The sequence below is a fragment of the Argiope bruennichi genome, chromosome 1 (genome assembly GCF_947563725.1).
Source record: "Argiope bruennichi chromosome 1, qqArgBrue1.1, whole genome shotgun sequence".
Classification (NCBI taxonomy): Eukaryota; Metazoa; Arthropoda; class Arachnida; order Araneae; family Araneidae; genus Argiope; species Argiope bruennichi.
The window spans coordinates 67,538,508-67,559,257 of record NC_079151.1 but is presented as its reverse complement, the minus strand read 5'-3'; the positions used below and the strand labels follow the sequence as shown (position 1 = coordinate 67,559,257).

General features: G+C 29.4%; 1 protein-coding gene across 1 annotated transcript in view; it reads left to right on the top strand.

Annotated features, from left to right (window-relative positions):
* LOC129984600 (RING-type E3 ubiquitin-protein ligase PPIL2-like) overlaps window positions 1-18,877 on the top strand; it is a 49,099-nt gene extending 30,222 nt beyond the window's left edge. Inside the window, exons 13-16 of the mRNA XM_056094558.1 lie at window positions 2,611-2,680; window positions 13,041-13,103; window positions 18,513-18,640; window positions 18,721-18,877. Coding sequence (XP_055950533.1) covers window positions 2,611-2,680; window positions 13,041-13,103; window positions 18,513-18,640; window positions 18,721-18,805 — 346 coding nt within the window. The 3' untranslated portion in view covers window positions 18,806-18,877. The remainder of the gene's footprint in view (window positions 1-2,610; window positions 2,681-13,040; window positions 13,104-18,512; window positions 18,641-18,720) is intronic.
* Window positions 18,878-20,750: the final 1,873 nt, after the last annotated feature.

Here is a 20,750-nt window from a genome sequence, read left to right as displayed (position 1 = left end):
TCCATAAAGGATGTGGAGAATTGATTCTTTACGATATGCAATTTCTCCTAGAAATTTCTTTAGAAATTCCACTGTTTTCATTATTATTATTAAAATAACTGTTATTTCAAGATACAAGGTCCGAAATTGAAAATCTCCCCATCGAATGATGGCATTCGGAAGCATTTTATTTTCATTGCTGTATAATTTACGTTATACTAATAAGTGCATGAACTGTCTCTATCTGTAATCTCTAACACTGTAGCAATGTGCGTCATCGAAGAAAATGATATTTTACAGATAAATTGGTGCTATTACATTATTTTACATCATCTAGGTAGAAAATTTTTTTAAGGAATGCATTTTTTCTTTTAATTATATTCAGGCTTAGTGTTTGTTTATCTTCTAAAAAGAAGTTCAATTTTTTTTTAATTCGTAATTTATATTTCGTAAATTATGTTTTTTGTTTTATCTTTCAAGCTTCACTACTCAATTAAATCTTTATGAATACACGTAAATAAAATTTTAAAAAATCATAGAATTTTTTTTTTGTATTTTATTAATATGTTTAAGAAAATATCTTATTACAAGAAACTATACTAGATATAAGTTTAAATCTAATCTAATAATTTATAGAAGAATTAATTACCAATATTTACGAAGAATCATAGTTGTAACTTGTATTATAAACAAAATATAGCTTTTTTATGGTTTGACATATTCGAATTTTCAAGTGAGAAGTAAGGGGAAACTCTCCCCTCAAAGGTGGGAACTTTTTGATTTTCAGTTCTTAAAAGTTAAAAAAATTGACGAAAGTTAAAAAAAGTATGAGAATTTTTTCTTTTATTTTGTTTAATTACAATGGATTAATAATATATTAAACAGCGTCCACAGTACTAATATGACTTTCATCCCAACACTTTCGGGATGAAATTATTGTTTTTTTTATTATTATTATATTTATAAGCGTTATTCGTTAGGAATGATCTCCCTTTAAAAATTTCTTTTTTACTTTTTAATACAGATGCATCCCCCCCCCCCCATCCTACATAAAATTTTGGATAAAACCGTAAACGCAACAAGTGCTCAGAGTTTTATTTCCGAAATTTCTCACATCCATAAATGGTCTATGTTTCGTTGTATAGTGAAGAAAACTGTCTGTATTTTGGACATCTTTTTATTTTCGGCCTAATAAAACTGAAATGTGACACTCAATCACAATTTAATGGACAAGATCACCTATTAAATTTCATCTCTCTATTTGATTGCATTTTTGAATTATCACGTTCACATGCATGTGAATGTGTAAATCGTCGGATTTGCTACATAGTTTATTACAAATCTACCTAAAAATGTGTATTAAATGTCTGTCTAGTTATTTACATTTTGTAATTGTGTTCACTCAGCCTGAAGAAATAAATTTCATTCAAAATTCGATAGAAGTCTACAAATTTGGTGGTAATATCATATACCGTGTTTCATTCGTCCATCTAAAAGTGTTTTTGAATTATCACAGATAAATAGACCGGCATGGTTCCAAAAATGGGATTTTCGGGCTATGGAATGTTTTAAATGTTGAAATTCGTTAAAATCTCTTCGTATGCAAAAAAGTAAAAACTTTCGGTTTAATTAGTTGCCTCACAAACTTCATTATAACCTTTATTATATTTTAGTATATATAAGCAAAATATGAAGTAGGCAAAAAGGTAAAAATATGTTATTAGCACTCAATGGAATCTCAAGAGGTGTATAAAAAAGGGCTTTTTAAATAATTTATTTTTAATGCAAAGACATATTTTATGTAAAATATTATTGTACACAAATCTTTCTAGCATCTTCAATTATGTGTATAAGAAATAAACTTTAGAATTCTTTGAAAATCAATAAAAAGTGTTAATAATCTTTTAAAATATTTTAAAAGATAAAGTAATTCCAAATCTGACCTTGTCCTTAGTATGAAGTATGAATTTAAATCATCTAATTTTAAAATTGTCTGCATTTATTCAATTATTTATGAAATTAAAAAAATTATAAGATTTGAAGGAAAAAAAATTGCACAAAAACTAAATTAATATTATTGAAAAAGTAAAGTTTTAAATTCAAAATCAAATATGATATATCAAAATATTTTTTGTGAAACTATTTGCACCTAAGTTACTGTGGAAAAACGGTAAAACTTTGGTAAATTTCTAATTAATTGTTTTATTAATTTATTTCTGCACTGTAAAAAGTGGCAGCTTATTTTTTTCTTGTCTTAAGTAATAAATGCTCAAAATTGGTTGAATTCGGCCGATTGTTCAGGAAGAGATGTGGAATATGCATACACACATAGCTATGATGACTTCTGTTTATGTTAGGATGATTTATTTATTTATTGTGTATTTTGTGCAATGAACATATATTTTGCTATTAAACTGTGATGCTCTTTTTAACTTAATATCTACCAATTCAGTATTTCATTAATTTACTCGTCCTCTATTGTAATAATGATAGATTTAAGAGAATAGTAATTTCTCTGTTATACAAATATATATCTTTTATTTTATTATTTCTAAAATATCTTCATGATTTATAATTTTTATGTCATTTATTATGTGTGAAAATAAAAAATAATTTTTTTCATTTGAATAGAGTGGTTGGAGGTTTAGATACTCTTAGCAAAATGGAGAAGATAGAAACAGATAAAGATGATAAGCCTTTGGTAAGTAATATATTATTCTATGAGTTTATAATAACCATTTTCTTATCATATCGAGTCTTAACAGGATTATTTTAAAACTAAAATATTTACTACTGATTTATTTTTTTGGGGGAAAAAAACCCTTGGTTAATTTTTCTTAAACATTCGACCTCGAATTCCTTATAAATGTTCCCATTTAAAGCTTTCCGAGTCAAAAAAAAAAAAAAAAAAATGAAATTATGTCTGTTAGTTCAAAAATAACTAGAAAATGTAATTACCAAGTAAATGAAATTTGCTGTGTAGTTTTTAGGCTAGAGTTGCCGATTTCTATCAAATGACAATTTAGTTTACTGAAAATCTGTCCATCCTGGAATGATGAAACTTATCATATGATTTTAATATCAAAAGTTCATAGAGTACTCTATCAAATTGTGGATCTACTCTGGTAATGGATTGATTATTTTTTTATGTGAATGTCATAACTCAAAAATTTGACAACTTTATGTGCGGTCTTGTCAACAAAATTGCTGATATGTAAAACTGTAGTTCCAATCAAATAGCAGGAACACATACAAAGAACACCAAGAATAGCTGTAATGTGCAATATAAATTTCCTTTCCTTATGAAATATACCTTATTAGTGAATAATACAGAAACAAGGAAAAGCGGATCTGTATCAAGCTTTTCCAGAACTTACTGTTCAGAAAAATTCCCAAAATACCTAATCATTCATATAAAGTGTCTGAATGCATAGATGTGACGCTGGTCATTCCAGACTCATGCCATATTTCTGGAAGGAATCTCTGCTAATCTCTGGTGCAGGCGAACAAAGAGATTGTTATAGTAAGAGGTAACAAGTACTGAATTATTTTTAGGCCCTCAAGATAAATACTACTGTTAACTAGAAAGTAACATAAACTAACCTCATATGCGCTTTTAACCATCTTTATGCTTAATTTTAAATCTGCATTAAATAATTTGAAGGCGATTGCTATATTGTTATTGAAAGCGTCTTTAAGCATTTCCCTCATTTGTAAACACACACACAGTATGGGTCATGGACGGCGGAAATAATCACGATTATTGAATTGTAGATATTTAATTGATATAAAAGATTTTACAGATTTGGAATTAGGATATTAAATAAAAATAAAGTAAAAAGTTTAGAGAATAAAAACACAGTTCGTCATGATCGTTAAAGTTCTTTCTAAGAGCCGTATGCTCCGTCGATAGTCGTCTTATGTCGAGTGCATCCAACTCACTAACTCTGGTCAAGTCCTCAGTGGCGCAGCTAATAATTGATCTGGTAAACAAGAATTAGCTCTTCAATCAGGACACCAGTCTGTCACCACAACTCAGCCCACCTGGATTTGGCTGGTCCTCCAGATGACACTACAATTATACAAAATAAAATAAAAAAATTACAGAGTTCTGATTAAGATGTGTTTTTGATATTAGAGTTCCGCCATCGTGTTCCAGGGTTTCAGGTGTTCGGCTTATGTCGTCGTGCAATTGGGTCCTTCGTGACCTCTCTCTTTTATAATGTCATAGGTATTCCTTCCCCCTTTTCCCCACTTTAATGTTCGAGGAAGGCCCTATATATGTTGGCATTAATTTTAGGTACAGTCCAAACTGAATTCTTTTAATGGTAACAGAATCTCCAACTCTTAAAATTTTGGTTTCCATCTTAAATTGTACGACTTCCAGTTTTCATCTTGAACATCTGCTGTTTCGCATGCTTTCTCAGCTCATCTCTGAGTTTCAAAATGGATTTGAAATTCTGCTTTGGCCATTTCTTTGAGCCTATCCAGCCAGGCCTTCAACATTCATATTTGTACCAAAAGGCTGTTCGAAAGATGGGGTGTCTATGCTTTGTTGATAGGTGGAATTTATTATTTGCTGCAGCTCATTTGTGAATTTATACCACTTGGTTAGATTTTTCCAGTGATAATTTTGAAAAATTTATATGATAGTCTGGTTGATTCGTTCAATTTGCCCAATAGCTCTTGGCTGATTAGTAGTAAATAAATGTTATTTTATTCCTTCTTTGGCACAATAATCGGCAAAGTCGCTAGTGGTGAAAACCGTACCTCTGTTGGAGATTATTTAATAAGAGCTTCTAAACACATTCTTTTGGATTTCCAACGTTGCTATTATTTTGACACATGTTGTGCTTTTCATAGGATAAATCCATAGAAACTCGTCAGTGATCGCTAAATTATGTCTATAATTTTTATATGCACTCTCCAACGCTGTGCTTTCCTTATGTAACGGGTGCAGCAGACCTTCCTCTTTTATTATTTACGAGAATACAATGGACACAGTTTGATAGGATATTCTCTATTTTCTATCTATTTAGGAATGAAATAATAGTCTCATAGGTGCTTCTCAGTATATGTAATTCCAGTAGTCCTTTCTCATGTATATTTCTTATAATTTCAGTTTGCATACTGTTAGGAAAAGGTATTAACTCTTTCCCATCAACAAATTTATACAAAATTCCATTTTGATTTCAATAATTTTCGTAATTAGAAATTCTTAGTAATTTTTTCATTGCTTTTACTTCATTGTCATTGTCTTGGGATGATTTTAATCGTGGTAAGATGTTATTGAATGAGATACAAAATACATCTAAGGAAGATCTACATAAGGTATCAGCATGAGCTATGTACCAGAACGAGCTCAATGGTATAATCGAATTTTTGTAAAACCCAATATGCAACGCGAGTTGACAAATCTCTCTTCTGCATAGTTTTTTCGAGCGCAGCACAATTTGTTACAATTTTGAGTGGGACTCTCAATAGGTATACACGAAATTTCTTTATTCTGTAATGGCAAAGGCTTCAAGTTTATAACTAGGGTACTTCTTTCCGACATCTGTTGTTTTCTTATTCATGAAATAGGTGAGATGAAAGTTTTTTTCGTTAGAGGAATTCTGCATTAAAATAACTCTGTATCCCTCAAAACCAGCATTGGTATGCACTACAGTTTCGTAACTAGGGTTGTAAATTTTTAATACAAATTTTTCATCTAAAAGTAGCTTTAATTTATTAAAAGAGTTTATTTCCTCTTAACCAAATTTATTCTTTCAGTCTTTCTTCAAGAAGTCACTCATCGGTCTAGCAATAAGGGAGTATTTTAGAATAAACTTTCAGAAGTATCCAGTTAATCCTAAGAAACTGTGAATTGATTTCGAAAAATTAAGGACATCTTTAGTTTTTAGAATAGATGATGTGGAGGCCGATGATGGTTCTACAAATGATAATGAAAATGAACTAATAATTGCGATGTACCTATAAAAGGTGGTTTATTGGACTATGAGAAGGAGCATGGAGTCATCCCCGCTACCAACGGTATAGCATCACGTTTCGGAGTTCAAATCTAGTTCTGACGGGTCATAACCCGCGCAGTTACAAAAAGGAGCAACCCTAGAATGGGAGCTCGCCAACTTGGCGTGTTGGTAGCAAAATACTGAACAGATGGGATTTCTAAAGTTGATCTCTTCTAAAGTTGTTCTAATTCCTAAAGTTGTATTCACTGGCAATACTTAAAACTCGTCCAATTCTTCTGATTCCTTCTTCAAATGTGGTAGACAAAATTGTAATAGCGGTCATATAGGACAAAACAATACCATCATTAATCAAAGGTCGAAAAATAGCGTATGTACCTTTGAAACTCGGCTAGAAAATTACCGAATCCAAAAGGAATCTTGAGAAATTGCTGTTGACCTTCATGGGTGACGAACTAGGTATATTTTCTACTTACTATCTTTGTTTACATCAGCTTGAAAGAATAAGTTTTTGTGATTGAGAGTACTAAAGACGCGTGATCCCTGCAATCTATCCAATATATCTCGATTACAGTAAGGGGAAATTTGTCTTTTGCAATGACTTTAATTAATATCCTATAATCGATGCAAACACGAGGGGTTCCATCTTTCTTTCACACGATTATAATTTTGCTACAGTATTCTGAAGAACGAGGTTCTACAATCCTTGTTCTCACCATTCAGCTACTAGAGCTTGGACAAATTCTTTTTCCGAAAATGCTAATCTGTAGGGTTGATGAAAATGGGTTCGTTGGGTAATAAAATGTTTAATTCAACACTTTTTTTAGTTTTGTGCAGTGGATAACTTGAAGTCTTTTGCTGTACCTTATCTTTAAAAGTATTTAGAACGTCAGGTTCTGCATTAAGTTCATCTTCATAAAGTTTCACCTCAATTGGTAGGACGTATAATGTGTTAATTTCTTCTGCATGTTGAAATTTACTTTTGAACGTAATTCATTAATCAACGTTTTACCCTACATTAGTACATTAAGTCCAACAATCACATCATAACTTTATTTTCTACAACACATATAATTGCATTACACTTAAAATCATCAATTTGAATGCTCCCTTTAAAATAACTCAATGATTTTACTCTGTGTTTACCAAATGCTATTAAGGTAGAGTTCAATGGGGGCAATTTCTTGACATTTAATTTATCAAACACTGATTTACAGTGTTTGATAAGCAAAATCTTAATTATCAATCATTAATTTATTGTTGAGTATTGGTTTGAACTTAGCATCCAAGGTGGCTACTTCTGTTTCAGATTTGCTTTTGGGGATTCTGAAGCTTTATGGTCAAAAGCTCAACATTCAAAACATTTAAATCTCTTATCCTTATGATTACAAAACTGTGAGACGTGGTTTGTGTCGTCACAGTTAAAACAAATGTTATCCCTACGACTTTCAAAATCATTATATTTCATTCTTGCAGGACCGTCACAAAATTTTATTTTATTTGCACTTTTGCTTTTAGAGTTAAATCTATTACCATGCTCAAATTTTTGGTTATTAAATCTATGATTTAGATCGTATTTTGTTTTTATTCTATCCAAAGCACCTTTACTTTTTGCAGAATCTCTTTATTATTTCGTAAACTTTTTAAGTTTCTCTTTAAATTCAAATAAATCCTTATAGCCATACAAAATAATTATGTTTTTCTGTCTATTAGTTATTTTGTAAAGATTATAGTCGCAGGGGCATGGAGAGGCTTTATGCCTATCAGTTATCCCTTTGATAACATAGTGTATTAAAGTGGAATCTTCAATTTTCTCAGAGTTCCACACTTCTTTCATTTTTATGTGCATTCTGAAGCGGATTCAGTATCTCATCTTCCTTCTGCTCAAAAGCCCTTATAAATTGGCTGAATTTATCTCAAAAGACAATTTATCAATCAAGGTTTGTCTCAGTTTACGACACAAATTGATTTCCGGTTCTGTTCGTAGTATCTTCTAAGAATCTTTCACCGAAGACAAATTTTTGTAAATCTGACAGACTAAACAAATCAGAACTGTTTTCAATGTTATCAACCCAATTAACTATGTTTTTATGGGATTCTGCATTAAATTTAGAAATTATACTTTTTGATATCTGAATAATTAATTCCAATATTATGAATAGCAGAGCTTCTATTAAGATTACTTCTATAAATCTCATGGAGAAATACCTCTATTGACACTTTCACATTGCAGGGAAGAATCATTTTTGTTTTTCTTTCTTTTTTCAAAATCATTCTCAGTTGCCGAATTTTGTTCCTTGCTTTCTGACTCAGACTAATACCTGCACTAGAATTTTCCGCTAGCTTCTCAAGGTCGCCTAGTCGAAACAGAATTCTATTTGCATTAATCAGTTCATTGAGGCAAAATGAGTCATTCAGGTTTTGTAATTTCTTTTTAAATTCATGGCTTCCATTTAAAAAACCAAAGCTAGGAAGATTTCTTATTCGTTTTCGATTTGAACGATCTCCATCAGAACCAAAAATAAATGTGGTTGTATGACTTTTGCGTACCAGTCATAAAACTGTCAATCAATAGTCTCGTCAATGTGGTTGTGTTACTGATAATGGTCAGTTCTAGAAGAGGTTACAACATTTTAAACCTTATCTAAAAGTGTCATATTTGGCAAGAGTTAGCATGATGTTTGACACAATTTCGAATACTTAACGATACGTTCATTAATGCAATTCCATGCGTTTTAATACTATATGAATAATTTACACTTTGCTTTTTATGAAAGATGAATTGCTTTTCAATGTATTTATTCAAAAATGTATGATAAAAATCATTGAGGAATGATATTTCTTCTCATATAAATAGCGTATGCATTTCGAAACAATAATCATTTCTTCTAGAGTTTAGATATAAATGGATTACTTTACATAAATATAACGTTTTGTATTAAACAAAAGAGTTTGCGTTTCATTAGTTTTTGCTTTATTTCTTCTTGATTCGTTTATTTAATTCAATAAGTTCGAACATTACAATATAGGTTATTTAAATATAGGCACTTAAAAAAGTTTAAGTACAATTAAAGGAGGTGAGTGGTATTGGAATGATTTGTAAGGAGGGAAAAGTTGCAAAAGCAATTCTTGAAATGCCATAAGTAGTAAGAAAAACTTCTAACTACAGATGTTAAGTTTCCATGCTATATCAGTTTGAAAAAAAAATTCAGTTTCCAGAGTAGAATGCCATTACAAATTTAAACTTTTCGGCTTATCATCGTAAATTTAATTTAAATGTTGTTACATTTTTAAAAAATCTGTACTCTGATAAAGATAAATTATTTGTTCATTATATGACTTTGCATTTTGTATATGAAATATTGTAAATATACGGTGCATAAAATAAGCAGCTTACTAAATCAGAAGTATATTAATATTTTGCTAATTAATCATTTGTATCTGTGAAAATTTGTAGGAGGTATTAGCTGAATTCAAATTTAATTTTCTTCTAGTTGCACTATTTATTAAACCATAATCGAAATCTACTGTTAAAAAATAAAACTGAATTAAGAAAAATTATTTTTACATTAATATATGTAGTATATGTTCTTCAGAAACTTTAATTTTATTTAAGATCGTTCTTATATGTACAATAAGTCATTAAAAATAGTGTTGAATGAAGTTCTGGTAATACTACACTCTTCAACAATATACATCTACAATTGAAATGTTTACTGATTAGCTATGCGTTTTTTTCCATATTTTAAACAATGTAATTATTTCTAATTTCAGAAGAATTCATGGCCGTTTTAAACCTTTCAGGGGCTTTGAGATAATGCAAATCTCGAAGCCCCTTTTTCTCTCCAAATTTTTTATTGATTTTTATTTAATTTTTATTCAGCAATTTTAAGTAGTAAATTTTGAAAACTGAAATCGCAAGTCCCTTTATAAAAAGTCCATTTCAATATTGTACAAATAAGAAGAGTACACAGTAAAATTAATTTTAAGCAAAATATCGAAAACGAAAGAAACTTTCTATAACAGTCTAAACAATATTGTAAAAGGAGGGAATATATTTTCTAAACTGTAAAGCTCCAAATTTTTTGGAATTATAAAATAGCATAACGAATAACTTGTAAATAGGAATATTACTAGACTTGACTTTTAACACGGAAGCATATACTTTAAACTTCACAGATATCTCCAAATTTTTCGTTTAATATTATTCAAAAATTAAAGTGTGGAATATTCAGACTTTAATCTAAAAGTTTTAAATAACAAAATAAGAATTTCTTCCAAGAATAAAAATGAATGTATATATATGTGTCTATCAGTCTATATAAAATATAGACCATTGCACGTAGAAATACTAAATTTAACACACGTATATTTGGGAGAAAGAAATATGCAATTCAGTGCATTTAAAAAATATTAATACAAAAAATGTTATCTCTAACGTTAACTATCTTAAAATACAACCTAAATACAAAGCTAATACTAAATATACTTAACAACCATATCGTTCATCTCACCTCCGACTCACTGGGGGGAGAGTCTGTGGTGAAGCCAGTTAACAGCTACGCTACACGAGCAATTGCTTTTGTATTGTGGTCATGTTACTCGACTGCTAACAATAAATTCCCTGGTTCTATCCTCGCTCGTAACACATCATTTAGAGTTTTCATCTTTCGGCAAATCAGTAACATGCCGATTGTTAAGGACATGTATATCTGAGAAGATCTTAGCCTTGCAACATTGCTAGAATTTCAATACAGACGCTCTATGAGATTCTTTGGAAAAGTTGTTAAAAGTGATAACATCACCACAAAAGGAATTGAAAATTATGACCCAAAGCTTCCAAGGAACGCCAAGAGACCTCACTGTCATCTTCATGCCTAAATCTTCATTTTAGCTTAACCACATTGGCTTGACTCGGGACCGAATTTAAAGGAAAACACCTATGCAGAACTCTGTCTTTAAAATTTTGTTTATTTTTTTCTAAAATATAAGTTATCAGTTTTTCTTTCCTATGAAATACCTTCATTTAACGAAGCACAACCACTTACAAAGTAATCTCAATGCCATGCTGTTAATATTCATAGCTCTTTTTCTCTAAGAACTTTGAGTTCAAGAACTCCATGACGCATTCCTCAAATCGGTAAATGAGTTTTTCGAGTTCTTGGAGAGTTGAACCGTGTAAATACATCAGAATCCGAATGTAGAATTTGTTTAATGATCACTATATTTCCTCTCATAGAAGCAGTTAATGAAAGACTTCAAAATACTAATATTGTTACTTTTCTTCCTTTTAGTTGGGAAAAGTTTCTATAATTTTTTCATAACATCATTTTCAATAAGTAATTAAGGCAGCTGACTCATATTATTCCACAAATAATTCTTGACACTTTTTAAGACAAAAAACGATCTCTTACCGCTTGTATTACAAATTACGTAGAATTTTCCGATAAATTTTAATTTCGAGATAACTAAGCAAAAAGCGTTTAAAAATTTTTCACTTGAATTGTTATTTGTAACATATTGCATTTAGAATTTTTCAACTGATCTAGAAAAAATGTTGATCTATATTATTGTCGCAAGCTTAAATATAGTAAGCTTATTGAATAGCACTTTTGGGGTTTTAAAAAAAAAAAAATCTCTCCAATTCCAGCTACTCTGATTCTAACATGAAAGAAAAATTGCATTTCAGTATCAAAAAATGATAATTGATGTAATACGCGGAATTTATCCTTTACAAAAGCAAAAGACTCATAGCAATTTTTTTTAATGATTTTAGCTTTCAAAATACTTCTGATTTAATAACACCAGCTTTTATTATTATTTTTTATTCGTTTTATATCTTAGAAATTTAATGAATACCATAATCTTTGTAATTATTTATTGATCAAGGTATTCTTCTTTTTTCATTTTCTTTGTGTTCCTGTTTATACTCATTTCCGTTTCTTACATTAAAGAAGAATAAGGAGGGGGGGAGGGGGATTTATGGATCAAAACAAAAATGGATTTAGATATTCTTTAAGTTTGAGCATAAGATCCCTCTTTTAATAAAATGGACAAACTAAACTAGTTGCATGTATCTACACTTTCTAATTTATCTTCTTGCTAATTATTAGCATGGAGATAATTTTTTTTTCTTTTTTATTTTAGTAACTTTGCGAATATTGTTTTTGTTTATTATTATCAATCATTAATTGGGTTGCATTAAAGTTTGTACACATTATTATTTAAATAAACACTTGGTATATATAAACATAGATAAATAAACATAATGAAACATATAAAATAATGCCATGCTTTATCAAGCATAACTGACTTTATATTTTATGATTAACAGACTTCGATTTTTTACAAATCTATTTATTTCACATTTAGGCTAATAGGTTTTTTTTTTATCTACTTGCTTGCGACTTCCTTCAACTCAGCAGTACTTAGGTCGCTATCTAATCCATCCTGTATGAGATTGCAATTTTTTTACTGCACTATTTTAGAACTGCAGTACATAGGGATTTTGAAAACCCTCCTACATCTGGAAGCGTTCGCTTCCAACACCTGTGTAGAAAAATGCCACTTAATTTATGGTTGGTATTGTACCTCATCTGCTAATGATATTCCTCATGCAGATGCTCTTCAAATTGACCAGTACACACCTCTGCTGTATATACTAGATACACTTTACTAACTTTGCATTCATATTGTTCTATTGCATTATTTAACTTAATAATACCTGCTTAAAATATTACTTCCATGCTATTGTATATGGAGAACATTTTCAACCTATTTTGCTGTATAATTCCAAATTATCTCATTTTCTCTTACAGAATTTTTAACCAAGATAACGAGATTCTCTATATGACCATGAGTTTTAGTTTTATAATTAATAGTAAAAATAATTCTGCAATTTCATACAAATTATGATCTTCTGCCAAGTATTATTTGAACTTAAGAGTATACTGGATTGTTCATGCATCATAAAAATGATTTAAAATTTTTAATTTTGTTATATGATAAAGTTTTTCTTTTTTTAAACTTTTTATCTTTTTATATTTTATACACTAAATAAAATATACCTAAGACTGTTTATATTATTTTTAGGAAACCATAAAGATAATCAAAATCATGATTTTTGTGGACCCTTTTCAAGAAGTTGATGAGGAAGTAAGTCTTAAGAAAAAGTTTCTTTGTTATCTGATCTCTAAAAAAATATTCTAATTTTCAATACATTACAAGGATTCTTCCAAAATATACTTTCCATGTTATGATTTCGAAATTTTTAATTTGTTATATTTTATAGTGAAATAAAATTTTAGAAATATAATATTTCAATATATTAAGAAATCAAAATTCATACAATTTATTCATATTATATGATTAAAATATAACTGTAATTATAACCTATTGAAAGGGCTTAACACATGAAAAAATTTCGTTGAGGCAGTAAGAGAAAGGATTCTTTGTAACTTTGAATATATAAAGAGGAGACAATGGCATTATGATCAGACACAACCTCTAAATCAGAGGTTTCCAAACTTTTTTTTCTCGTGGACCACTTTCAAAGTTTTACTACTTTCGGTAGACCCCCTGCTGCTACATTTCTACTGTATTCTCAAAACTCCTAAAAAATATCACCCTAAATTGGGGGTGTTAAGAAGAAAAAAAAAAGTAGCACATTTTCAGTTTCAAAAAAGTAGCACAGCGCAAGTCGCATTTCATCCCTTTGCAGGTCTAAACAAGCATCCCGGACGAGCGGGCGCACGGGCGGCACTTTGGAAGTCTCGACATGTGGTGTACACTTGTACTATTATTTATTGTTTACTACTATTAATTCTGTGTTGTTACTTGTACTTGTATTAATATTGTTACTTGTACTATTTAATTCTGTGTTTGAACTGAGTCTCGAATATTTCTGAGTACCTACCTACGTTGATAGGTAAATCCAAGCCAAAATTTTTGTTCTTTATTATGAAAACCAGAAAATTTTTCGTGGACCCCCACTTACAACTTGTGAACCCCTGTTTTCTTTTCACGTCTACGTGGACCCCCGTGTGGTCTCCTATGGACTCCTGGGGGTCCACCTGGACCACTTTGGGAACCTATGCTCTAAATGAAAGGTCACTGCTGTAATTTTTAGTCCTGTTTTTTTGTAACACCGATTGACTTCTCTCTCTCACTCACTCACTCAGTCTTTTATCCATGTATGTGAATTTGTTTTTTATATGTCTTTTATTTCCATTTTTCGACCTGGTTTGCATTCAAAATCAGGCTGCTGCTGTTGTATATATCTGTAACTTTTAAAGTATTCAACTTTAAAAGTTACAACTCTTCAAAAGTTTAAAGCTCTTATCTTCTGTTGAATTTAAACAAACATTTATTTTGCAGAAAATATGCTGGTGTAAAGTGGTCAACAACTAAATTTTTGTGTTAAAGTAAAAAACATATGATCAAAAGTCGTGAGTGCCCTCCCCCCCTTGCATTGTTGACGATAACCTAACAGCTAACTATGGAAGAAGATTCTAAAGTTTAATTTAAATGCAATTTTTTTTTAAATGCAAATTTTTTTCCCCCTATGTTATTTGAGGTAAATACTGAGAAATCCTGTGCTAGATTCTTATAGAGGGGGGGGGGACTTTTTACTTGCAGCTAACACTTAGTTCAAAGATGATATTTTATTATAACATTGTGCAATATTGCTTTTGTTTGTAAAAGGTATTTTTTTTTTCAAATTCATTTTAATTACATTAAATTTCTTAATATTATCCTTTAAGATAATTTAGCTCTTAGATCACTACATTATTATTATTTGAAGAAACTGGTTTTCAAAAATAGTAATTTAATATTTGGCTCTCTGCTTGACAATTATCAAGTGATGTTCTCGAGAGCTTTTTCACTTTTATGATGAATGATTGGATTATGTATTTTCATCACTTTTTTTTTTTTACAGCCAATTATTATTATATTAAATCTTAAAATTTTTAAATATTTTTTTTTCGGTTTCTGAATTTTAATTGATACAAAAGTACTTTATAGTTGTTTTTTAACAAAAATGAATTTTTTGAAGAGTAATATAAATATTAAGCTAAATTCTTTATTAGGCATTTTCATTTGTTTAACACATCTTAAAGAGGAATTGCAAAAAATTACTCAAATTGGGGGGGGGGGGAGCTTTTTAAAAAATTATATCTTATATAGTTAAACTATCTTAACATTTGGCAGCTCATTTTATGGACTTTTTTAATATTTGTAGCTTTTCAAATTAAATTTTTCTTAGATTAATAACATTTTATTTCAACACAAAGAACCAATGGTCCGTCTTCTATACTGCACTTCCTCCGGCCGTAATGCAGTAATATTTTCGGGTGCAAACTTAGAGATCTGCTTTCTTGAGCCAACTCAGAACTTAAACTGATAAAATGATTGTTATGTATTTTTTTTCACATTTTATAACAGTTTAACTCAACTATTGATTTTGCCTTGCAGATTCAACCAACAAAAAAAATTCTTGGTACAGGATAATTGTCAGTAATTAATTTTTTTCTCTGTTGAGTTTGAAGGAAGAGAAAAGGGTCTGCAGAAAGCATAATTACTACACAAGAAAACAATCTTCAATAGATCCAGTAACAAGAGATAATATACAACATTCTTTGTGTTTTCACAATGCTTAGATTCGGAACTGCAATGGTCTTTGAACTCCAGAAAACGTTATTATTTGTATACTATTGTAAGGGTGCATTTGTATTTGGCACTATTACATATATTCAATATGTTCTATTTAATCAGTTAACTACAAAATTTTTAAAAGTCTCTCACACAGTGGGTAATTGTAATCGAGCGATGACGTTTGTACATATTAAAAGCATTATAAATGGCTTCATAATAAATTTTAAGAAAAGTCATAGTAGAACAAATAAGATTTCATTTTTGATTTTTTTTTTTATATAAATTACACTTCGACAGCACTAAAATAAAAATTCAGATTGGCGTGTATACACGACGAATGCAATAACTGGTTAAGAATCTGGTTGATCTTGATGTACCTAATCAAATGTTTGATGAACATTCAATCAATCCTTTAAACAAGGTGGATGAATTTACACTTTCTATTTTGGAATGAAAAAACAATGAGACTGAAATTAGATATGTGATTTCAAAAAACATTTTATTTATCTTGAAAAATAGTTCTTCAATAAATTGGGAATGTTTGAAAAAAATTTTTAAATTGTTGAAGAAACTAGTTACAAAAGCAGAAGATAAGAGATTTTTTAATACATAGCAGAATCAAATAGTTTTAGGAATTGAAGCTTTAACGATGTAAATTTAAAATATATTAATGATACTTTGTTTCCTGTTCGTTTGTTTAACTATAAATAAAGTTTCCTTAATTAGTATCTGTCTTTTGCATTTTCCCAAGCATTGATCAAAAATAAGGATAAGAGATTCTTATGGAATTAACACTTTATAATGATTTTTTTTTTTTTTTTTCCAACTAAAATGTGTTTGTGAAGTCAGTACCGTTTAGACTTCGACAGTTCCTATCCTATCCTATGTATCTATCCTAGTACTAGTAACCTAGTACTAGTACTATCTATCCTAGTTAGATCCTATGTGTTAAATTAGGATCTTGTAGTTAGTTGCCTTGTGGTAGCTAATGTTAAGGGAGTTTGTATTGCAATCTTAAATTTCATTTAGCTATTAATTTGTGATATAAGCTATGATATATGTAGATAATTAATTAAAATTGCCTAATTTTTTTATTTTTGTATTTTAACCCTACATATAGTTGATGCTTTCAGAATTATAAATTTGTCCTACATTAATGTTTGGAAAAGATGAACATAATCAATTGCAGTGATTGCCATATGATGACTTTGATGATAATAGATGATTTTTGGGTTGAGAATTTAAGACAAAATGAGTGTAACATCAATATATATCCTATTTTTTCTCAGCCTTTTTCATTTCAATTTAGAACTGCAATGAAAAGGATTAAAATGTGTTTAGTTCAGCTTTGAATTCAAGAGTGGTCAGTAGAAAGTCAGAAGCATGAAAATTGCTGTGACTGATTACATTTGGGAGATGTTAGGTATCAAGGCTGACTACCAATAAAATGCTAGTTCCATGAGAATAGAATCCCAATAGCATGAAGCTGGAGTGAAAAATTCAATATTTCTGGACCAAAGATGAGGTTATGATTGTGATAGACTCAGTTTCAATAACATCAATTATTCATTTGAGCTCAAATCTTATATTTAAATGATTTTTAGGTTTATATTTTAATTATATCAGTAATCAACAATAAAGGCTAATTTATGATAAAATGTAGAAAGTACTCTTTCATTTCAAGTTTGATTTAAAAAAAATCAATAAAAAACTAAAGCAAGAGCAACTGATTCACTTTATTGGGATAATAATATACGTTAAATAGGTTTTCATTCATTTCTTCACTTTTTACATAGCATGTTCAAAAAAGGTTCTTTGAATCACAGTCCCCCTCCCCCCCTTCCCATTTCATATCAACTGGCAATAGACATTTTTGACTTTTCAGCTTTATGCTATCCACATCAGCCTACCAAGATTTTTACATGTTAATCTAAAGTTAACTTTTGTTATACCAATAGATAAGTAATGAAAATGAAGAAATTTTCGTTTTCATTTTATTCTGCAATTTAATTTGTAGCCTATGGTGTGATTTGAACTATGACACAAAGGCCATATTTTTTTACCCCTCCCTTCATATTAGGAGAGGAGTATTGAATTCATTGATGCAATCAATTTCCTGATATATCAGCAATTTTGATAATTTAAAAGTCATCCTTTATTTGTTATCTTCTGGTACAGTCCTTGGATTTAAAAATCAAGCTCATTAGCAATGATTTTTAATTACAGTTAATCTACAGGAATATTTTTCATCATTATCAGAAAATATTGCAGGATTAATTATAATCATTTGCTTTGTTGATTGTTACATCTGACATAAATCTGCTTTTGTAGGAAGGATAAATTAACATTAGACTCAACATTATTTAACTAGTTAAGCAAGGTGACAGTAGAAACACTTTTATTTGGCACAGTATTATGAGTAAAGAATTCATAATATTCTCCCCATTGTCCACTTTTATTTTTCTCTTTTATGAAAATTTAGATGCTGAATTTATTAATCAAATAGTTATAATTATTGAAATAGTTGTATAATTCTCAGCTAATAACACAACTTTAGTTGGGTAAAAGAAATTTGCTCAATGGGATGAGAAAAGTGGCATAGAACAATAATGTAATGGAAAAAAAATTCTCAAGTACAATAGAAACTGATGTTCATTTTGAAAATTTAATAATTTTACTTGCCTTTGAAATTTATTTATTTAAATTGATTAAAAGGATAAGGAGCTGAAACATGTTGCATTGTATCGGTATTTTTTATTATTACAACATGCATATATAAAATCATGACTCATTTTAAGTTAAAAAACCAACTTTAAAAAGTAAGAATGAACACTTTTCCATTTAGAATTTGTCATTATAACAATATAACATTTCTTAAAAGAAATATACAGTTTATTTGTATTTTTTCAGCTTGCAAAACTGAGAGCAGAGGAAAAGTCAGCTGCAGAAAAAGCATTGATGGTAAATGAAGAACCCAAGACTAAAATATTAAAAACTTACCACCTAGGTGTTGGGAAATACATAAATTCTGCATCTATGTAAGTTTTGTAAATATCAATATCTTGATACTTTTAAAACATAATTAAATATTTTTTAATGATCGTATATTATTTTACAGAATAAATTCTGAAATTGATAATACTACAGAAAAGAAAAAGAAGAAAACAATAACAGGCCAATTTGGAGATTTCAGTTGTTGGTAAATGAAAATCATTGCATTGTAAATAATGTAAATAAAATCTTATATTTGAAACCTAAGCTGTAATTCAATGTATACATATTTAAAAATTCAGTAATGAAAAGATGTTTCTACCAATCAGAACATTTGCATTCTGTATATTTTCAGAATAGTTCATGTACAGTAGTACTACAACAATCCAATTTTATTTCAATTTTTCATGGATAATCTCTTAACACGTTATTTAAGAATAAGCTTCTCATGTCTCTGTATTTATACACCTGAAATGAAAAGTGAAATAACTATCCTTACTAAAAACGTTTATGCTTTCTTCCATCTGAATACTTCTTTTTAGCATTAAAACCCACAAAATCTGATAAATATCAAAGTTTGTAAATAGAATTTCCTTACCCGAAAGTTATTTCAAAATTTATAGTTCAAAAGTTGTCCATCCACCTTCCTCTTTCACAGGTAAAACAATCTTATACTTCCTTGAGAAGCAAGAAAAAAATTCTAATTGCATTACTAACATCCTATAATAGCCAGGATACCAGCGTGTGTGTGTATAGATATATATATTACTGGCATGTTTCTTAGTAACATAGAATTTTAACCCAAAAAATTCTGCCTTTTTCTTCCCCTCCCACTGCGATATTTGTAATTGTACATTTAAATATTTTTGATGAATCTCTTACTAATAGATACTTCTTTTAAATCAATTGTAGGAGTTTTATTTCAATATTACTCTCCACAAACAAACTGCTTGGAATTTTTAAAAAAATGGAATATATTATTAAAAATAGTTAATTCTGATATCAAATATATGTAGTTAAAAAATGAAAGCAAATTGTATTAAAATTGTTTTACCTGGATTCTCATGTTTTGACACCACTATATAACTTTTAAATTGTCGCCTATACTCTATTTCACCCTAACTTGGCAGTATTGTAAAAGGCAGAAAATGTGAGGCTCCGCGTTGGGGAAGAGTTCCCCATCAATTTTGACTTTAAAATAGCTAAAATGCGCAGAAATTTATCAAATAATATCTTAAATTACAAAAATCCCTTTTTTATCTATGTATTTAAAATTATTTTCAAGTTAGAAGTGCTTATCTGTTAAGTATTTTGTAAATAAAGCCAAACGATTGACATAATGAATTCCACTTTGGTTAGAACCGGTCTTCAATGTCAAATATTTGGCGCGTTTTTCTTGTACGTTTCCGCCAACTTTGCTTCATTCAGTTCGCAACCGTTATTATCGTAACTCGTACTTTTTTTATTCTCGCTTTTTTAACAGCTGATATTTTTGATACTGTTAATAACATTAGTAGTTATTAGTTTCGATTGTTGAATATTTATTCAATCCGTCAATTCTATTCACTGCTAAAATGTCTGAAAAAGTGTTATCACCGACTGCTCTATGCACACCTTCAAGGCGATTGAAACCAACAAAAAGTGCAGCACGCAGAAACCTATTAAATGTTTATTCTCGACTCCGAGAAGAAAACCCTCAGTATCCTATCAACCAAATCGTCTATAAAGTTTCGCATCTTATAGGTGTTTCGCAAAGAACAGTTTTCCGTTTGAAAAAAGAAATAAAGGCATCCAGTCCTTTAAGTACCCATGGAAAGAAACAACCAGTCTCAGTAGATAAACATTGAAGTCTTGTAAAATATGATGATTTTACATTATCCTGTATTTGACGAATCCATGCATTTTTTCGTAGAAATAAGATTTCAACATTAGATAAAGTTTTAAAAGATGTGAACGATGATACTGATATCTTTTCGAAAAACATTAGCCGAACTATGCTTTACAGAACATTGAAAGATTTGGGGTTTTCTTTTGAAGAACAATGAAACGAAATAATCTTTTTAATGATTTATTAAAATAATGTATCAATAATATTGAACAAAATAAGGGAAAAAATAGCGGATTTAAAATGATAATAAAGTTAATAAATATTTACTT